This window comes from Primulina tabacum, chromosome 16 (genome assembly GCF_025594145.1).
Source record: "Primulina tabacum isolate GXHZ01 chromosome 16, ASM2559414v2, whole genome shotgun sequence".
NCBI lineage: Eukaryota > Viridiplantae > Streptophyta > Magnoliopsida > Lamiales > Gesneriaceae > Primulina > Primulina tabacum.
Window position 1 is genome coordinate 23,028,136 of NC_134565.1, and position 18,745 is coordinate 23,046,880.

The following is an 18,745-nucleotide window of genomic DNA, read 5'->3' on the forward strand; positions in this document are numbered from 1 at the left end:
TCCAATTTTCTTATAAATTGGCAAACATGGTCTTTTCTAGTCGGATTCCCAAGACTATGACGCTCATCTTGAAATTGTTTCCATAAACGGAGAAGTTCAATATGCACATGTCCACTAGAATGCGTCTCAAGAGTCAATAAGATGTTATCTAAAGACTCCTTACTCAGCCCATTCTTAATGAAACCAATTTTATCTTCTCTGTTATTGGAAACACATCCCAAAGATCTGCATCGTTTGTCACAAGTCCATCTTGCACACTTATGACAAACTCCTAACCTTTTGGCCCTTCGTTTTTTCGCATAAGTGCTTTTTCCTAATCCAGGCAAATACCGAATGAGCAATGATTGTGGAACTTCTCCTCCTAATCGGACCTTAACTTCTATTACAAGAAGAATATCTTCTGGAATTCCTTTTTTCATTAGCAATCTCAATCTTTCACACCTACCTGCATAAATTTTTCTTAGAATATTTTCAGAAACAGAGGGAAAATATTTACAAAATTTTGAGAGGTTTTCATCTATTTTGAAAAGAAAAGAAAACATTTTTTTTTTATTTTTGTATCAGCAATTGTGGGAAACTGATTTAACTGACTATGAGAGTCATGGAATACCGTTATCCGTCATTTAACCGAGAAAATAAAAAGATTAAGGAAACCTGAAATAAAAACAAACAAAATTAAATGCAACATAAAAATTTAGGGATCAAAAAGGGAAATAAACACTTCTTGAAAGATTTCATTTTCTAAAAATGGTTTAAGTCTTTGTCTATTTACTTTAAAAACATCACCATTTTTAGGATTTTCAATATCCACAGCTCCATAAGGATACACATGCTTTACAACATATGGGCTTGTCCATCTTGATCGTAATTTTCCTCATTCAAAAATTTTCTTTTATCTTGGGAACTCCATTGCGGTGGCATTTTTCCTGTCACAAGAAAATTTACTATGTTAGCAATCCAATGTGTAGTAGTAACTGAAAATAGATGTTCATCAGGAAAATTATCGTTAATTGATATCATTTCACAAGATGATCCTGTTACTAGTCTCGATAAATGATCAGCTACGACACTCTCGGTTCTTTTTTTATCTTTGATCACAATGTCAAATTCTTGGAGCAACAAAATCCATCGTATCAGTCGTGGCTTTGCATCCTGTTTGGTCAAAAAATATCTAATAGCAGAATGATCAGTAAACACAATAGTCGTTGATCCAACCAAATAAGAACGAAATTTATCTAATGCAAATATTACAACAAGTAGTTCTTTTTGAGTTGTGGAGTAATTCATTTGAGCATTGTTTAAAGTTCTACTTGCATAATATATCACGTAAGGCTTACCGTTTCTTCTTTAACCCAGTACTGCACCGACTGCATAATCACTCGCATCGCACATGATTTCAAATGGTAAAGACCAATCAGAAGGTTGCATGATAGGAGCTGATGTTAAATGTCGAACGATTTTATCAAAAGCATTTTGACATTCTTGAGTCAACTCAAATGCGGTGTCTTTTGTTAAGAGGTTACAAATGGGTTTAGAGATTGAACTAAAGTCCTTTATAAACCTCCTATAAAATCCAGCATGTTCCAAAAATGAGCAAATTTCTTTAATGGTTTTTGGAGGGGGTAAATTGGCAATGACATCAACTTTGGCTTTATCAACTTCAATTCCATGAGATGACACGACATGTCCCAAAACAATCCTAGAGGTAATCATGTAATGACATTGTTCCCAATTTAAAATAAGACCTTTTTCCTCGCATCTTCTTAAAACTTTTTTCAAATTTTCAAGACAATTATCAAACGTATTCCCAAAAACAGTTAAATCATCCATGAAAATCTCCAAACAATTTTCAACCATGTCGCTAAAAATGCTTAGTATACATCTTTGAAATGTTGCTGGGGCATTGCATAATCCAAATGGCATCCTTCTAAATGCAAATGTTCCAAAAGGACATGTGAATGTAGTTTAATCTTGATCTTCGAGGGCAATGAAAATTTGATAATAACCTGAATATCCATCAAAAAAATAGTAGTATGGATGACCTGCTACTCTTTCTAAAATTTGATCCAAAAATGGTAATGGAAAATGATCTTTTCTAGTGGCGTCATTTAATTTTCTATAATCAATACACATCCGCCAACTAGATGAGACTCGACTTGTTAACAATTCACCTTTTTATTTTTTATCACTGTGATGCCAGATTTTTTTGGAACTACTTGTGTTGGGCTTACCCACTTACTATCAGAAATATGGTAGATAATCCCAACATCAAGTAGTCTGAGAACTTCAGTTTTCACAACATCTTTCATGTGTGGATTTAATCTCCTTTGTGGTTGTTGAGATGTTTTTGCATTTTCTTCTAAGTGAATTTTGTGAGTGCAAATTAGTGGATTAATGCCCTTGAGATCTTTTAGTGTCCCCAACCAATTGCATTTTATGTCTTTTAAGCATATCAACTAATTTACCTTCTTGATCACTTGCTAGTTTTGAAGAAATTACCACCGGATATGTTTCATCTTCTCCAAGAAATGCATACTTCAATTCTTCTGGCAAGGGTTTTAACTCCAATATGGGTGGTTCATCTTTGTTCTCATATTTTGTCTCAAATTCTTTCTCTGATCATGGTAACGAGTGATACATGATAAAATCATCAAGATCAATTTCAATATTTTCTTTAACAGTTTCAATTGAACAAATATCTAATTGATCACGAGTACTCCCTTCTTGAATGTTTTCTTCCACATGAGTTTCAATAAGATTTTCATCTTCACTTTCATCTCTTTTGTCATGTGGTTGCTTACAAAGATTAAAAACATTAAGCTCCAAGGTCATGTTACCAATGACAACTTCATTATTCCATTCCTGCAATTTATAAGAGCATTAGAAGTTGCTAAAAATGGACGACCCAGAATTACAGGAATTGCAATACAAGCTTCGATAGGTTGTGTATCTAAAACTATGAAATCGACAGGATATACAAAGTTATCAACTTGGACCAACACGTCTTCTACTATACCTCTTGGCACTTTAACAGATCTATCGGCAAGTAAAAGTGTTACTAAAGTAGATTTTAACTCGCCTAGATTGAGTTCTTGATAAACTGAATATGGAAGTAAATTCACACTAGCTCGAAGATCAAGCAAGGCTTTCTTAATCTTTCGTTCTCCAATAATACATGAAATAGTAGGACAACCAGGGTCTTTGTATTTCAAAGTATTATTATTTTGAATGATTGCACTTACTTGTTCGGCTAAAAATGCTTTCATTTTCACATTCAATTTTCTTTTCACAGTGCACAAGTCTTTCAAAAATTTGGCATATGATGGTACTTGTTTTATTGCATCTATTAAAAGAATATTAACTTTTACTTGTTTAAAAATATCATATATATCAGAATTCAAATTTGATTTTTTTGTATTTTTCAATGCATGAGGGAATGGTGGTGACACTGTCTGTTGAACCTTCTCTTCGCAAGTTATGGGTTCCACTTTCTTACCCTTTGGAGTTGATTTATCATCATCTTCACAAGGTTCAAGAATGGATTTTTCCACAACCTTACCACTTCGAAGGATAATAGCAGATTTTACCTGATCCATCGGTTGAGTTCCAGAAGTTCCAGTTTGTGAATGATGATCCTTGGGATTAGGCTGTGGTTGTGAAGGAAATTTATCTTTTTCATGAACATTAAGTGCAGATGCAAATTTAGCAAAAGTATCTTTCAAATCTGTCATGGTTTGAGCAGTTTGAGTATTGATAGACTGTTGCTTTGCAATGAAAGAATTCAATAGATCTTCCATGTTCCTTTTAGGTGGAGAAACATAGTGTGCATAATTTTGAAAATTTTGTTGATTTTGGAAATGTGGTTGTGAAAATTGTGCAGCATTATCATTCCTTCAACTAAAATTTGGATGATTTTGCCAAACTGGATTGTAATTTTGAGAAAATGGATCAAAATTTGGCCTTTTGAAATTGTTCAAAACATTGGCTTGTTCATGGAGACATTCTTTAAAAGAGGGCAAAGTGGGACAATCTTTTGTAGAATGATCACTTATATCACAGATGTGACACGCAATTTCTTAAAAAGATTTTAATTGACCATTCTTTTTCAATTCAAGTGCCTCAACTTTTCTTGCCAAAGAGGTAAATCTAGCTTGGAGATCATGTTCATCTTTGAGGGTGTACATACCTCCACCAGATGTGGGAGATTGAATCTTGTTTGATGGTTCGATTGTACCTATAGTGTCCCAATTTTGAGCATTTTCAGCTAATGAATCGAGATACTCAATTGCCTCGTTTGGATCTTTATCTTCAAATGTTCCATTACACATAAATTCAATCATTTGCCTATATTTAGGTGTTAAGCCTTCATAAAATTGAGAAACAACTCTTCAAATTTCAAAACCATGATGTGGACAAAGATTAATCAATTCTTTATATCTATCCCAACACTGATAAAAAGTTTCTCTTTGTTTTTGAGTGAAAGTGATGATTTGCCTTTTGAAAGAATTTGTCCTATGAGATGGAAAAAACTTTTTCAAAAATTGTTGTTGCAATTCATCCCAAGTTCGAATGGATCCCAATCTAAGATTTTGTAGCCAAGTTTTAGCTTTATCTTTTAAAGAAAAAGGAAAAAGTTTAAGTCGAATGGTGTTCATGCTACAATTTAGATCATTATATGTGTTGCACACTTCTTCAAACTCTCGTAAATGCATGTATGGATTTTCAGAATCTAAGCCATGAAAATTGGGTAAAAGTTGGATAATACCAGGCTTAAAATTGAAATGAGATGCATCAGGGGGAAAAACTAGACATGAAGGTGCACTAGTACGTGTAGGATTCATGTGATCTCTAAGTGTTTTTCGTCTATCATGATCATGTTGAGATTGAATTTCATCTTCATTTTCTTGGATGGGTTCTTCCGCCATGTTTTGTAAAAATAAAGGGTTATTTCGAATGAGTCGACCACTAAGTGTACGTGACCAAATGCTCATGCAAATGCAAATGCAAAAGAATAAAAACACACAAAAGCAATAAAAATTCAAATAAAGAAAAATAAACTATAAAAAAAATTAAATAGACTTGAAATTAACCGGCAACGGCGCCAAAAACTTGTTGCGACTTTGATTGTTGCATTCCCAAGAGCAGGTTGTCCACAAGTAGTATAATTCGGTGTGTCCGAATTTCGTATCCACAGGGAAGCTAAGGTAATTACAAGTCCACTACAATGTCTTTTTGTTTTTGTTTTTGTTTTTTTTTCTTTTAATGGTTTGAATCTTTAATTGGTAATTTTTAATTGTTCAAATTTTAATTTAAGTAGTTGAGATTAAAGGATCCACTCTTGGTATTTTAATCAAGTTAACATTAATGAACATTATTGAAATCCACTTAATAAAATGGTTCCAATATATATTAAATAATCATATTTATATTATGTTATATATTATTATCTTATAAGTATATAATATATACCAAAACTTGTAAATGTTGTCAAGTATTTATTGTGCTATATATGTATTTGTAAACACTAAATCAAGGTTCCCATTTTAAATGGTTGGTAAAACCAAACAAACATTTAAATGGTACCAAGAAATTAATATTATGATATTAATATATAATAAATCAAGGCATCCACTTTAAAGGGTTGGTAAACCAAACAAACATTTAAATGGTACCAAGAAATTAATATTATGATATATTCATATATAATAAATCAAGGTATCCACTTTAAATGGTTGGTAATACCATACTAACATTTAAATGGTTCCAAGAATTTAGTGTAACATAGAGTAACAATAAATCAAAACTCCCACTTATAAGTAGGGTATAATAATACTTATAGAAATAAATATAACATAAACAATAAATAATGATTAAATAATATAAAACATAGATTCTTATCTTTTAATAACCTTATTATCATACCAAGAGTTTCACCTTTTCATCTCAACTTTGGGAAGTTAGCTACTCATTATTCAAAGTGTAAAACTTTGAATATGAATTTAACATGCTAATTATATTTAAATGATGAAATAAAGGAAAAACAAAGAGAGAAATATTATGAACTCAAATGTTTGTTCATAAAATGAGGGATATCTCAATACATTACAATGCACCCCTATTTATAGACAAATTTTGGGAGACAACAACAAATAATATTATTTTTTACACATAAGTCTTCATTGGTGTTTCAAAAAATTAATATTTTAATACACATCACTTTTGAAAATCTTCCCATCCGAATTTGCTTCTCCACGTAAAACAAAACATGTAGATATCTGAGTTGTTTGAATTGTGGTATTTTTTTTAACCATTTGACCAAGTAATTTGAGAGATATGGTCAAAATGCTAGAGCATGGTAAAATTGCCACTTCTTTGGTAACTTTATTTGTTGCTTAATTTGATCCCATTTATGAGAAGATTTTTATCTCATGATTGCCACCAATATTGTAGATATTAACATCAACTTTCTACAGGTCCATGAATCATCTTAATCTCATTTGCAACGCCAAGTTTATTCTTGGTTTATCGAACCTGTAAAAAATAAGAAAAAACTTATAATTACACAACAACTTATATTTTATACAATTTATTATAAAACATATAATATTTAAACATTTAATAAAACAAAAACTATATATTTATATTATAAAACATTTAATTAATATACAATTTTTTATCTTTATCATAGACCATTAAAGTTATCTGATATTTAATAACTATACTCTATATGTGATTGATTTAGTAACTATACTCGATCGTACAACTTTGATGGTGATTGAAGACTGGAGTATTAAGTATGTTCAAGCGATTAGATAAGTTCAAGAATTCAAATGTCCAAATATATTTTTTAACCGACTAAAATATATTCATTAATTGACTAATTAAACACATTGAACCAACTGAAATATTTTAATAACTGACTGAAACATATGCTTTGACCGACTGATTAAACACACTAAACCAACTAATGTTTCATTAACCGACTAAAATATGACATTTAGTAACTATACTCTATATATGTTTGATTTGTAATGAGCAATCGATGAGAATGTCATTTCAACCTTATAAATCATCTTACTCTCTCATAGACCATTAGATTTATATGACATCTAGTAACTATACTCTATATGTGATTGATTTGTTATACCCAATTAGGGTTGTATGGCATTTAGTAACTATACTCTATATATAACATACAATTTCAGTCGATTATACTGACTATCAGATAGACTATTAGAGTTATATGACATTTAGTTATACCGATTGATTTAGTAACTATATTCATTAACCGACTGATATTCTTGCTTTAACCGACCGATATATTTTCATTAGCCGACCGAATTTACATTTGACCAACTGATATATTTACATTAACCAAATGATTAAACACGCTGAACTGACTGAAATACATGGTATAACCGACCAAAATAGAGTGTATCCCACTGAAACACTATACGTTAATTGAAATGTATGCTTTTAAACCAACTGATTTTAAACACTTTGAACCGACTGATATATTTGCATTAACTGATTGATTGAACACATTGAACTGACTGAAATATATACCTTAACTGAATGATTAAACACTGAAATATATTTACATTGAACCGACTGAATTATATTCAGCAACATACTGATTAAAAACATTGAATCAACAGATATATATACGTTTAACCGACTGATTAAACACATTGAACAGACCGAATATATATGCATTAACCACTAAATGAAAATTCAAATTATATCTGCATGCACAACCTGTTCATACAACAAACTTGACAAAAACTAATACACATCAGTCTGAAACACATTGAACTGACTTAACTACATACAGTAACCGATTGATTAAACACATTGAACTGACTGAATATATATGCATTAAACCAGTAAATGACAATTCAAATTATATCTGTATGCACAACCTGTTCAAACAACAAAGTTGACAAAAACTAATCAACATGCAAATACAACATCGTAAACAAAAAATTGAACAACTCGTCTACACATCAGTCTGTCTCTTAGGGCATTTTTTTGGCAATGGCCAGATTCATGACATACACCACATTTTTTAGTTCGCTTCCGACCAAACTCCACAATAGAAGGAATTCTTTCCTTTTGTGCTCTATCACGTTTCCTCTTGACATCCGTGTGAAGTACATTGTATTTAAAATGATCTGGAATGTTCCATTCATTTGCAATGGGCACCGGATATGTGGTATCAGCATAAGTGAGGGCCCACATTTGTGATGAGTGGTAGGGCGAGCAAAAGTCATACAAATCTAATTTTGCCCCATAAATTGCCGCAATTGCATGAGAGCATGGAATTTTATCAATTTGAAACACTCGACAACTACAAGATCTATCAGATAAATTAACAACTTCATCCTTCCCATCACCGTATACTTGATACTCAAATGCATTGAGTTGAGATGCTTTTAACCGTTGTGACAATGTAAAATTAGCTCTCAAGATAGCCTCTGTTGATGGAGTAAGTGTCGTCGTAGCTGAACCTGCTGCATTTCGATGCTTGTTGAACCACTTTGAAGTTAATTTATGAATTGCATCCAACAATGCTACAATAGGCATCTCTCTTTCAGTCTTAAGTTTTGCATTTATTGACTCTACCCCATTTGTCGTCATTATATTTTATCTAGCACCAGGGGAATAAGCTATAGACCATTTGTCAGGAGATTAATGCATTTCAAGATACGATGCAATGTTGGGATACCTCTCTTTCAAACATCCGTACAACTCATCAAATTCAGACACTTTGTATGCGCATATGCTGTTTTCATAAACAAATCAATCCCACCTTTTCCGCCAGACACTCTTTTAAGGTTCTGTGAAAGATGCCATGAGCAATGTACATGTGATGCATGCTCATATACAGAACGAACAACATTATTAATAGATATATGTCTGTCAGAAATGATTACAAAGTTAGGATCATCATTAATAAACTCCTTCAACTTCTGCAAGAAACAAGTCCATGAATCATCATTCTCAGAGTCATCAATGGCCCATGCTATAGGAAATTGATGAAAGTCACCATCTTGGGCTGTAGCAACAAGTAAACAACCTCTATATTTGCATTTTAAAAATGTTCCATCGACAGATATAACTTTTCTCATTCTACGAAATCCATCACTGCATGTCCTGTATGCTAGAAACATATATTTAAATCTACCTGTTGAATCTCTCACCAAATCAGTTTTCGAGCCTCTGTTCACTTGTTCAATCATGTGAAAATATGAAGGCATAATTCGATAACTCTCTTCAGGACTGCCAAGTAACTTATCCAAAGCAAGTTGTCTTCCCCTCCATGCTTTGAAGTACCTAATTTCAACACCTTTATTTTGCATCATTTTAATTATGGTTTTTTGTTCAGGCAAACTGAGTTGTCCTTTAAAATTTTCAACCAAAATCTTTGCTACAAAGTCTGATGTTGCTTGTGGATGCATTTTCCTCCGATATGAAAGGTCACAAGTATGTGTGTTACGATAAACATGTATAGAGAATCATGATGAATTATCTATTTGTGATGCACGTATTTTCCAATTGCAACTCGGTGTAACACATCTAACATCATAAATTTTTTTGTTGGATTTTCGAACATCTATTTCAAAGGACGCATTTAAACAAATCTTAAACAATTATGTTTGAAATTCATCTTTACTCTCAAACTCTTGACCGACGAAAAATCAGACAGATCATTAAAAAAATAAGTCACATTCCCTTCAGCATCTCCTACTGTGGCTAATAATGTAGAATCTTGCACATCTTGTTTAGGATAAGAAAATTCAACTTGTGTATTATGTGTTGTACACAATGTAAGCTCTTCAACATGATTCTCTTCAACATGATTCTCTTCATTCTCAGCAAATTCATTCTCAACAATTTCTGTTACCATATTATCAATACTTGTTATTTCATCCACCGCATTCTCATGATCATTCATTTCATTGTCTAAGTCATTCTCAAAAAATACTCCATCAAAATATTCGTCATATGTTCTCTCATTACCACCATATACTTCAGTTTCACAATTGTCAACCATCTCATTATTATGATCTCTACAAACTTCAAGATCTTTAGCATTGTCAATTTTTTCATAACTTGTTTCAAAGCCACTTGTTTTGATAATTTCAACATGAAGCAAATGTCTAACATTTGAAACGCCAAAAGACAGATATGTTGTCAATGCTCTTGAGCTTTTTATATATATTGGCCTTGGATTACATGCCTCAAATTTTGGCAAGTAACTTAGCTTCAATACCATATGATGTCTATCCAAATGAAGTGTCTCAAAAATTGCATCTTCAACATCTTCAATACTTACATTACTATCATTAATAGATATAGCATGCCATCCTGAATTACTTCTATCACACCATGAATATTTATGTTCACTGTCAACCTTCCATTCAACATCAAAATTAATTAAGATTTGAATCATATCGCTGTCCACACAATCTGAAAAAAAATATAAATAATGGATGTAAGGGAGTTGGAAATATATAACTATAACCGACTGATTGAATGATATTGACCTACTGCAATGCATAACTTAAACCTACGGAAATAAATGTTTCAACCTACTGAATATGAACCGACTGACTTAATGATATTAAGCGACTGTGATATATGATTTAACCGACCGATTGACTATAATATATGATTAAACCTACCGACTGAAATATATAATTTTACCGACTGAAATAAATGTTTTAACAAACTGAATGAGAAATCAAATTACTTGAATAGCTGATAATCCACACACATGAAAACATAAATGGCCAAATAAAATACCTTATACTGATATTCCTTCAAATGATCCTATGAAAACACGTATTACATGAGAATGAAAATGTCATATATCTTTGATTGTAATTTATATTTTTTTGGAGAAGAGAAAATGAAGAGGTTAAAAAAGTTAGAAATGAAATGAAGATGGAGAATGATAAAAATGGGAGAAAAATGGGCAAGATCCGATGGAAGGAAGAAATGAAGAGAAGAGAGGAAGAGAGAGATGAGAACCTTACGTTGATTTGGGTGGTGTTTCTCAATTAGCCCAAAAACCCTATTAATTAATATTTAGATTAACTATTAATTAATATTTTGATTAACTTTTAATTAAAGGAAGGCCTATTTACCAAAAAAAAAAAAACTATATGAGGCCCTTGAACTTAAAATTTTGTTGTGGGGAGGTCATATTTGCAAATGCCCCATAAAAACTGCTCCTGCGGACACCAAGTTTTTTTTTCCCCTTTTGCCCTTTTGCTTCACCTCAATAATATTTCCCTCTCTCAAAATCATTCCACATCTCCAACAAAACCGTTCCACACATATTCTACAAGATTCTCTCATATTCTTGCTTCACCTTCAGAAATTACACTTCTCTCCCGTTCCACACCTATTCTGTGCGATTCTCTTATATTCTTGCTTCACCTTCAGAAATTACGCTTCCCTCACACCGTCTCTGCACAATTCTCACAGATATTGTTGTTTTACCTTCATAGATTTCGCTTCCCTCTGCACGATCTCCTCCAACTTATACTGGGTTGAAGCCTTCAGAAACCCAACATCACATCCGGCCTGTCTGCCGGTTCAAATTCACTTTTCATGGCCAAGAAATCATAAGTGTCCTCTGGTAAGTTCGAAAATATCTTCCTCTCTTTAGCATGTTCAGATTAATCGACGCAACCATGTATGTCTTTATCCTAGGTTTTGCTTTCTTAGTTATTATTTATATGATTTAGGTTTTTTTGTGGATTGTTATTTGGTTTTTGAAATCTGGAATTGAATTCAATTTCTTTGAATTTGTAAATCATTTCTTGGACTTGCTATCTGATCGATTTTGACCATCTCTTTAGCCTGTTTAGATTAATCGACGTACCCATGTATATCTTTATCCTAGGTTTTACTTTGTTGTTTTTGTTAGTTTTTTAAGTTATTATTTCTCCGATTTAGGTTTTTTTTTTGGATTGTTATTTGGTTTTTGATTTATTATTATTTGGTTGAATTTCGGCTTCTCATTATATCAAATTGCGTTTAATGTCGGGTTGAAACGACACGTTCGAATTAAACCAAATTGGTTGTTAGGGCTTCTAGACATAAATTTGTTTCAAGAAAAATAACTGTACGCATAATCAAATATAAATTTGTTTCAAGCAAAATATCTGTACGCATCAGTTTTGAAGAATGCACTGCGAAAATATAATTTTCTCTTGGTTTCAGATATAATCAAATATATCTGTTTGATGATGGTCAACGCCTTGACCGCGCATCCTGCCTTTCAGTACTTTAAATATTTTTTCTTGTGGTTTGAGAAAAATTCTCACATGACAGCTATAACAAGGTTTTACCGTAAATACATTTTATTAATCAAATATTATTTATGCCTTCACAAAAGGAAGTTTGCTTCATCTGAGATATCTAAACTAACAACTAGGGTAGATTTGGTGTGGAGGCAATTTGATTTAATGGTGTTTTTCTCTCTTGTCCGTGTTATTCTTCCCATTTAAGTCATTAATCTGTCAAGTGGTTAAAACTGGCAAAGATTTCATGGATGTTCATGACATGTTCTACCTATTAAGATGAAGCAAACAGCGTATCTCCGTGGTACTTCTTATTTTTGTGGAAAAACTTAAATCTTGAAGTAGTTTCTTTTAAAGTAATTATTATGCCTAAAAGACATGCATACTTTTGTGATTCTATAATCTTGTTTAATATTATCAAGATTATAATTGTAGTGATTTTTTCAAATATTGTCTCTCAAAGATGTGTTTCAATCTACATGAAGTGGTGATGATTCTTTTGGGATCGGAAAAGAGTTTAGAGGGGGGGTGAATGAACTATTTCAAATTTTTTCTTTTAAAACTTTGATTTCAACCGTTTTTGAAGGGGTTGAAAATTCTTCTCAAACGGTTGGAAATGTAGACCACTATTAATTGCGGAAAACGGTTCACAATTTCCAATGACAGCTTAAAAGCGTTGACATGCTTAACAACAAAAATGAAGTTTGAAAAGTATGTGCTTGCGAGAAACAAATGACCCAAGATTTTTATGGATGTTCGGAGATTGAATATTCCTACGTCACCCCTTCTTCCTCTTCAGGAAGGATTCCACTAAAATACTCTGGTTTTACAAACTTTTTGCAAGAGCCTACTCCAATCATGACTTATCACACTATCTGTTTTGGAACTCTTAGTGATCATTTTACACGTCTGGATTTTAAGAAGACAATTCACCAGACACCACAACTTAACCAAATAAGCAAAAGGTTATTGATATGAATAAACTGATTTAAGCAGCACGAAAATGATCATTGAGTGATCGAGTATTTTTCTGTTCAATGCGTGCTGATTGAGCGATGATTCAAGTAATCTTTGAGTGCGCTCTGAATCTTCAAAGTATGCAAGCAGATGATGATTTTACTGTAGAGCCCAAATTCAATACACGCAAAACACATGCATTTATTTAATTGTTAAATTATTTAATTAAGTTTAAAATGATTTTTTAGAGATGCATAATTTATTTAAATGTATTATTTTAAATTATTTATGTTTATATGATGCACGTTAAATGTTTTCTTGAGTTTCATGTTTCAGGTGATTATTCGATACAAGATTGAGGAAAAGAGACTGGCCACGATTTTCGGAAATTTTAAAATATGGTATTTTATTTTTAGTTAGGATTGAGACATTTTAAATGATTTATTAATTTTTAAGTATTTTAAAGCCTAAATTATTTATTTAGTGATTTTAGAATTTTAAAATTTTTAAAGTTAGCATTTGTGTGTTTTATTTTGTTAATTAGGGGAGTTTGTAAAAATAGGGAGGATTAACTTTTTGATTAACACTTTTATTTTAATCAAGCATTTTATTACCCTAATTAAATCTAAACACACACACACACTTTAACACACACACACACTTTAACACACACACACACACACTTACACGAAAAAAACACACAACACACACATACACATTTCATTTTCATAATTTTGAGAGCAAACTTAGGGTTCCTCGAGCCTCCCAGCAGCTGCCCCCTCCTTTGAATTTTTCCAGCAATTCTCGTTGAGTTTTCTTCAAGAAAATCGTGCCACATTCGTCCCGGATCAACCCTCGCATCTTTCCCGCTTCGGTGTCGTCGTTTCGGTAACGTTAAATATCAAAATGCATGTATATTCTTTCGTTTATGCATCGATCTCATCATAGTATTTGTTTTTATGTTTATTATGTGTAAAAATCTATGTATGTTGTGAAAAGTTTGAGCAAAAACTTTTTGGATCGGTTTTGAAACAATTTTAGATCAGAAAATTCGAAATTTGCTGTCATTTTAAATACTGCGACTTTTCGGTCAATTTTCTGGAAATACTTTCAACATATAAATTGTAGAACTTTTTGATACCTTCGATTTGACAAAATATTCGAAAAATTTGGATAAGAAATGAGTGAGTTATGATTGTTTTCGTGGGACTGCTCAAACTTTGATTTTCTGAAAATATGTTCTTGATGTGTTCTTGAAGTTTTATTGTTGCAGGCTTCGTTGGGGATCTACGGGCGATCGCTAATGCATTTAAGTACGTTGATTATGATGTTGGGATGGTTTTTGGATTGTCGGTTCGCATCGATAGGCACTTGTTTGCATTAGAAGTCGTAGGATGCGGTTTGGTGTCAAATATCGTGTTCACAGGATTGGGTTGCGTTTTTTGTGATGCGTAGTTTTTTTGGGGCGTTTGTTTGAGTTTTAATAAGTGTTTTAGCATCCTAGGATGAGTCTTGAGGTGTTGGGTCAAAGTCCTTATGATCGAGTGAGTAGGATAAAGTCACAAGTGTAGGGAATTTCGTTTGTTCACAATTCCAACACCTACACGGACCCCTTCGCGGACCCCAACACGGAGTCCGTGGACTTTTTCCTTCAAAATGCAAATTTTCAGAACCTACACGGACCCCGACACGGACCCTTACACGGGTCCATGTCCTTTTTTTTAAAAAAAAAATTCTTCTCTTTTTAGGGATTGTTTTGGGGTTTGATGTCATGATTTAGTACGATGATTAAACGAGGTCGAGTCCCGAGAGATTTAGAATGTCATAAGGAAATTTTTCATTTTTGGGTGTGAGAATGGCTATACGTCTAAGTTATGCAAGATATGTATTCGAACTCATGTTAGTATGTGCAGCAGTGGCCACAAGCGAGATCCAACGAATTCTTCAACACCATGTAAGTATGTTCAACGTGCAAAAGAAAATACTTTTAAGTTTTTGAGGTATGCTAAATGTCTTGTGACCAAATTATGAACGGGTTTGAAATCCGGTGAACGTGGCCGAGGACCTCTCCGCCCCGGTAAAGTATGACAATGTTTTGATCAGGATTGAAAAGCGATAAGGTATGATCAGGGACCAATCCACCAGGTAAAGTATGACCGGGGATCTTATGTATGTGGTAGTAGACATCCCTGCCAGCCCACTACTGTGGTTTAGTCTGATCAGGCATATTTATATATGGGTCACTTGCTTTGAAACATATCTCTACGCAAAATGATGTTAAGTATGCTCAAGTATGTATGATGCAAGTATGTTTAAGAAAAGTTTTATGATGATGGCACGTCTACGTTTATGCTACTACGTTCAAGTTTCAAGTATGTTTATGCTATTACGTTCAAGTTTCAAGTATGTTTATGCTATTACGTTCAAGTTTCAAGTATGTAAGCCCTACTTTAAAGATGCACGTGTCTTTATTATGTAGTACTTGCTATCCCCAGTTTATACATGTTGAGTCTTTAGACTCACTAGACTTGATCGATGCAGGTGATGATGACTTTGAGTGGACGAGAGGTGGGGACCAATGAGCCGACTTGGACTGAGCATGAGGCTAAACCCGAGGACCGCCCATGTTTTTAAGAAATTATGCAATGATTCAAATACTCTGATTTCACATTTTTGTTTAAGATGTTTAAACAAGTATTTTTAGCAAACTTTATTTGTGACCTTTTATTGTAAATATTTTGGATGAAAATTATTGATGATCGAAATTTGAAAGTTATTTTGTATTTAAGAAAATTATTATTTTTCGCAAATTTCAAGTAGTTCAAAATACGTTATGTTACAGTTGGTATCAAAGCGGTGTTCTTATAAAGGGTTATGCCTACTACCAGTTGCGAGAAGCTCAGAAGTCACACCTCAAGTCTGTAAGTTTTAAAGTTTTAAATTCATTCATGTAATAAGTATCCAGTCATAATTTCAGCATGTGCATATTTAAATTCAAACTGCGTGCATCCTATGATATTGATGTTATGTCTATGCATGTTGGGTTTACGTGTTGGGTAAATGTTGGAACAGTATGCCTCCCAGACGTAGAATTGTGCGTGAAGCAGGCAATGAGAATAGGGAAGCCCAGGATGGGGAGAGGGTCACTCTTCCTCGTCCACCCCCAGATATGCAGGCTCAGATGCTTGCAGGGATGACCCAGTTTTTCGCACAGTTTGCGGGTAACCAGACTGCAATAGACAAAGGGGCGAGGCCCAGACCTGAGGCAGTTTATGAGAGGTTTAAGAGGATGGATCCGAAGGAGTTCTCGGGGACTACTGACCCGAGGATAGCTGAAGGATGGATTAAATCCATCGAAGTCATTTTTGCGTTTATGGAGCTGCAGGACGCAGACAGGGTCAGATGTGCCACCTTTCTACTGAAAAGAGACGCGAGATTGTGGTGGGAGAGCGCTTCTGTATCGGTAGATTTGCAGACCCTTACTTGGGACGGTTTCAAGGAGGCCTTTTACTCCAAGTACTTCACTGAAGAAGTATGCTCTCGCCTGACTAGGAAGTTCATGTCGCTACAACAAGGAGACAGCAGCGTGGCAGACTTCGTCAGGAAGTTTGAGAGGGGGTGTCACTTTGTGCCTCTGATTGCAAATGATGCCCCAGAGAAGTTGAGGTATTTTATGGATGGGTTGCGGCCGATCTTGCGCCGTGATGTTTGAGTTGCTGGTCCTACGACTTATGCAGTTGCCGTGTGGAGAGCTTTGGCGGCAGAGCAGGACCAGAAGGACATTGAGGTCGATAGGCTGGGCAAGAGGCCCTGTCAGGCGCCTCAGCAGCAGCAGCAGCGACCTCAGTTTAAGAGGCCTTTCCCAAGACAGAAGGGGAAGAGACCATTTCAGGGATCGCCGAAAGGCAAGTGTCCTATTCCTCAACAGAAGGCTCCTCAGAGACCCGATGAGTACCCAGTGTGCCCGAAGTGGAACCTCCAGCATCCGGGACAGTGTTTATTTGGATCGGGCAAATGCTTCAAGTGCGGAGCCAGCGATCATATGCTGAGAGACTGCCCGCAGTGGAGGCAGCCGACCCAGGGAAGAGTGTTTGACATGCAAGCAGAGGAGGCGAACCCAAATACAACTTTGTTGACTGGAAATATTTTCATAAAGAGAGTAGCCACGAAGGCCTTGATAGATTCAGGGGTGACTCACTCTTTTATTTCGGAGACGTTCGCTAATCATCTGGACTTCAAGTCTATTTGACTCGACGTGAGCTATTCAGTGACAGTCCCATCAGGGGAAGAATTATCAGCTACTAGCGTGGTCAGAGACATTGATCTTGAACTGCAGGGCCACCTAGTGTATGCCGATTTGATCATGTTACCGATGAAAGAATTTGAAATTATCTTGGGAATAGACTGGCCGACGAAGAACAAAGTTCTTATTGGTTTCCAGAAAAGGTCATTGTTGGTAAGACCTTTGGGCATGTAGCAGTTTTTCTTTGAGCCAGATAGATGGAGAAGTTTCTCTCGCATGATCTCTTGCATGCATGCACAGAGACTTATTCACAAGGGGGTGTCAGGCTTACTTGCCCAGTATAATTTCTGCACCTGACGTACCCACTCCGTCGATATTTGATGTACCAGTAGTCAGTGATTTTCCTGATGTCTTTCCAGATGATGTCGCAGGTCCTTCCACAGAGAGGTGGAGTTTTCCATTTACCTTGTGCCAGGCACCGTGCCAATCTCAAAGGCACCGTACTGACTAGCTCCAGCTGAGATGTTAAAGCTCAAGCAGCAGATTCAGGAGCTCGTGGATAAAGAATTCATCCGCCCTAGTTTCCCCCATGGGGCGCACCTGTACTCTTCATAAAGAAGAAGGATGGAAGCATAAGATTGTGTATCGATTACCGAGAACTAAACAAGGTAATGATCAAGAATAAATACCCACTACCACGGATCGAGGACTAGTTTGATCAGTTACAGGGAGCTACAGTGTTTTCTAAGATAGATCTTCGATCGGGGTATCATCAGCTGAAGGTAAAAGATGTAGATGTTCATAAGACAGCCTTCAGGACTAGATATGGGCATTACGAGTTCTTAGTGATGCCGTTTGGATTGACAAATGCCCCAGCGATTTTTAATGGACTTGATGAATCGAGTTTTTCAGCCCTACCTAGACCAGTTCGTCATAGTGTTCATTGACGATATTCTCATTTACTCGAAGAGCCATGAGGAGCATGTTTAGCATTTGATTACAGTGTTGCAGGTTTTGCAGAGACACAAGTTGTTTGCAAAATTCAGTAAGTGTGAATTTTGGTTGGAGATATGGAGACATTACTTGTACGGCGAGAAATGTCAGATATTCACTGACCACAAGAGTCTCAAGTATTTCTTCATGCAGAAAGAGTTGAATATGAGACAAAGACAGTGGTTAGAGTTAGTGAAAGACTACGATTGTGAGATTAGCTACCATCCAGGTAAAG

At 34.6% G+C, this 18,745-nt stretch overlaps 2 protein-coding genes and 1 long non-coding RNA gene across 4 annotated transcripts in view; 1 reads left to right on the forward strand and 2 right to left on the reverse strand.

The window, feature by feature from the left end:
• Nucleotides 1–7,898: 7,898 nt before the first annotated feature.
• On the reverse strand, nt 7,899–8,640 carry LOC142528417 (uncharacterized). Its single transcript, XM_075633464.1, has 2 exons — nt 8,059–8,640; nt 7,899–7,922 (listed from the first exon to the last, which is right to left on the reverse strand). The coding sequence occupies exons 1-2, from the start codon at nt 8,638–8,640 to the stop codon at nt 7,899–7,901; spliced, it is 606 nt and encodes a 201-aa protein (XP_075489579.1).
• A 95-nt stretch (nt 8,641–8,735) lies between these two features.
• Nucleotides 8,736–9,461, reverse strand: LOC142528418 (uncharacterized). Its single transcript, XM_075633466.1, has one exon. It carries the CDS (start codon nt 9,459–9,461, stop codon nt 8,736–8,738), a length of 726 nt encoding a protein of 241 aa, XP_075489581.1.
• A 1,910-nt stretch (nt 9,462–11,371) lies between these two features.
• The window catches only part of LOC142529353 (uncharacterized), a 43,777-nt gene continuing 36,403 nt past the window's right edge, over nt 11,372–18,745 (forward strand). For both annotated transcript variants that reach the window (XR_012815884.1, XR_012815885.1), the window contains exon 1: nt 11,372–11,650. This is a non-coding gene — a long non-coding RNA (uncharacterized LOC142529353). The remainder of the gene's footprint in view (nt 11,651–18,745) is intronic.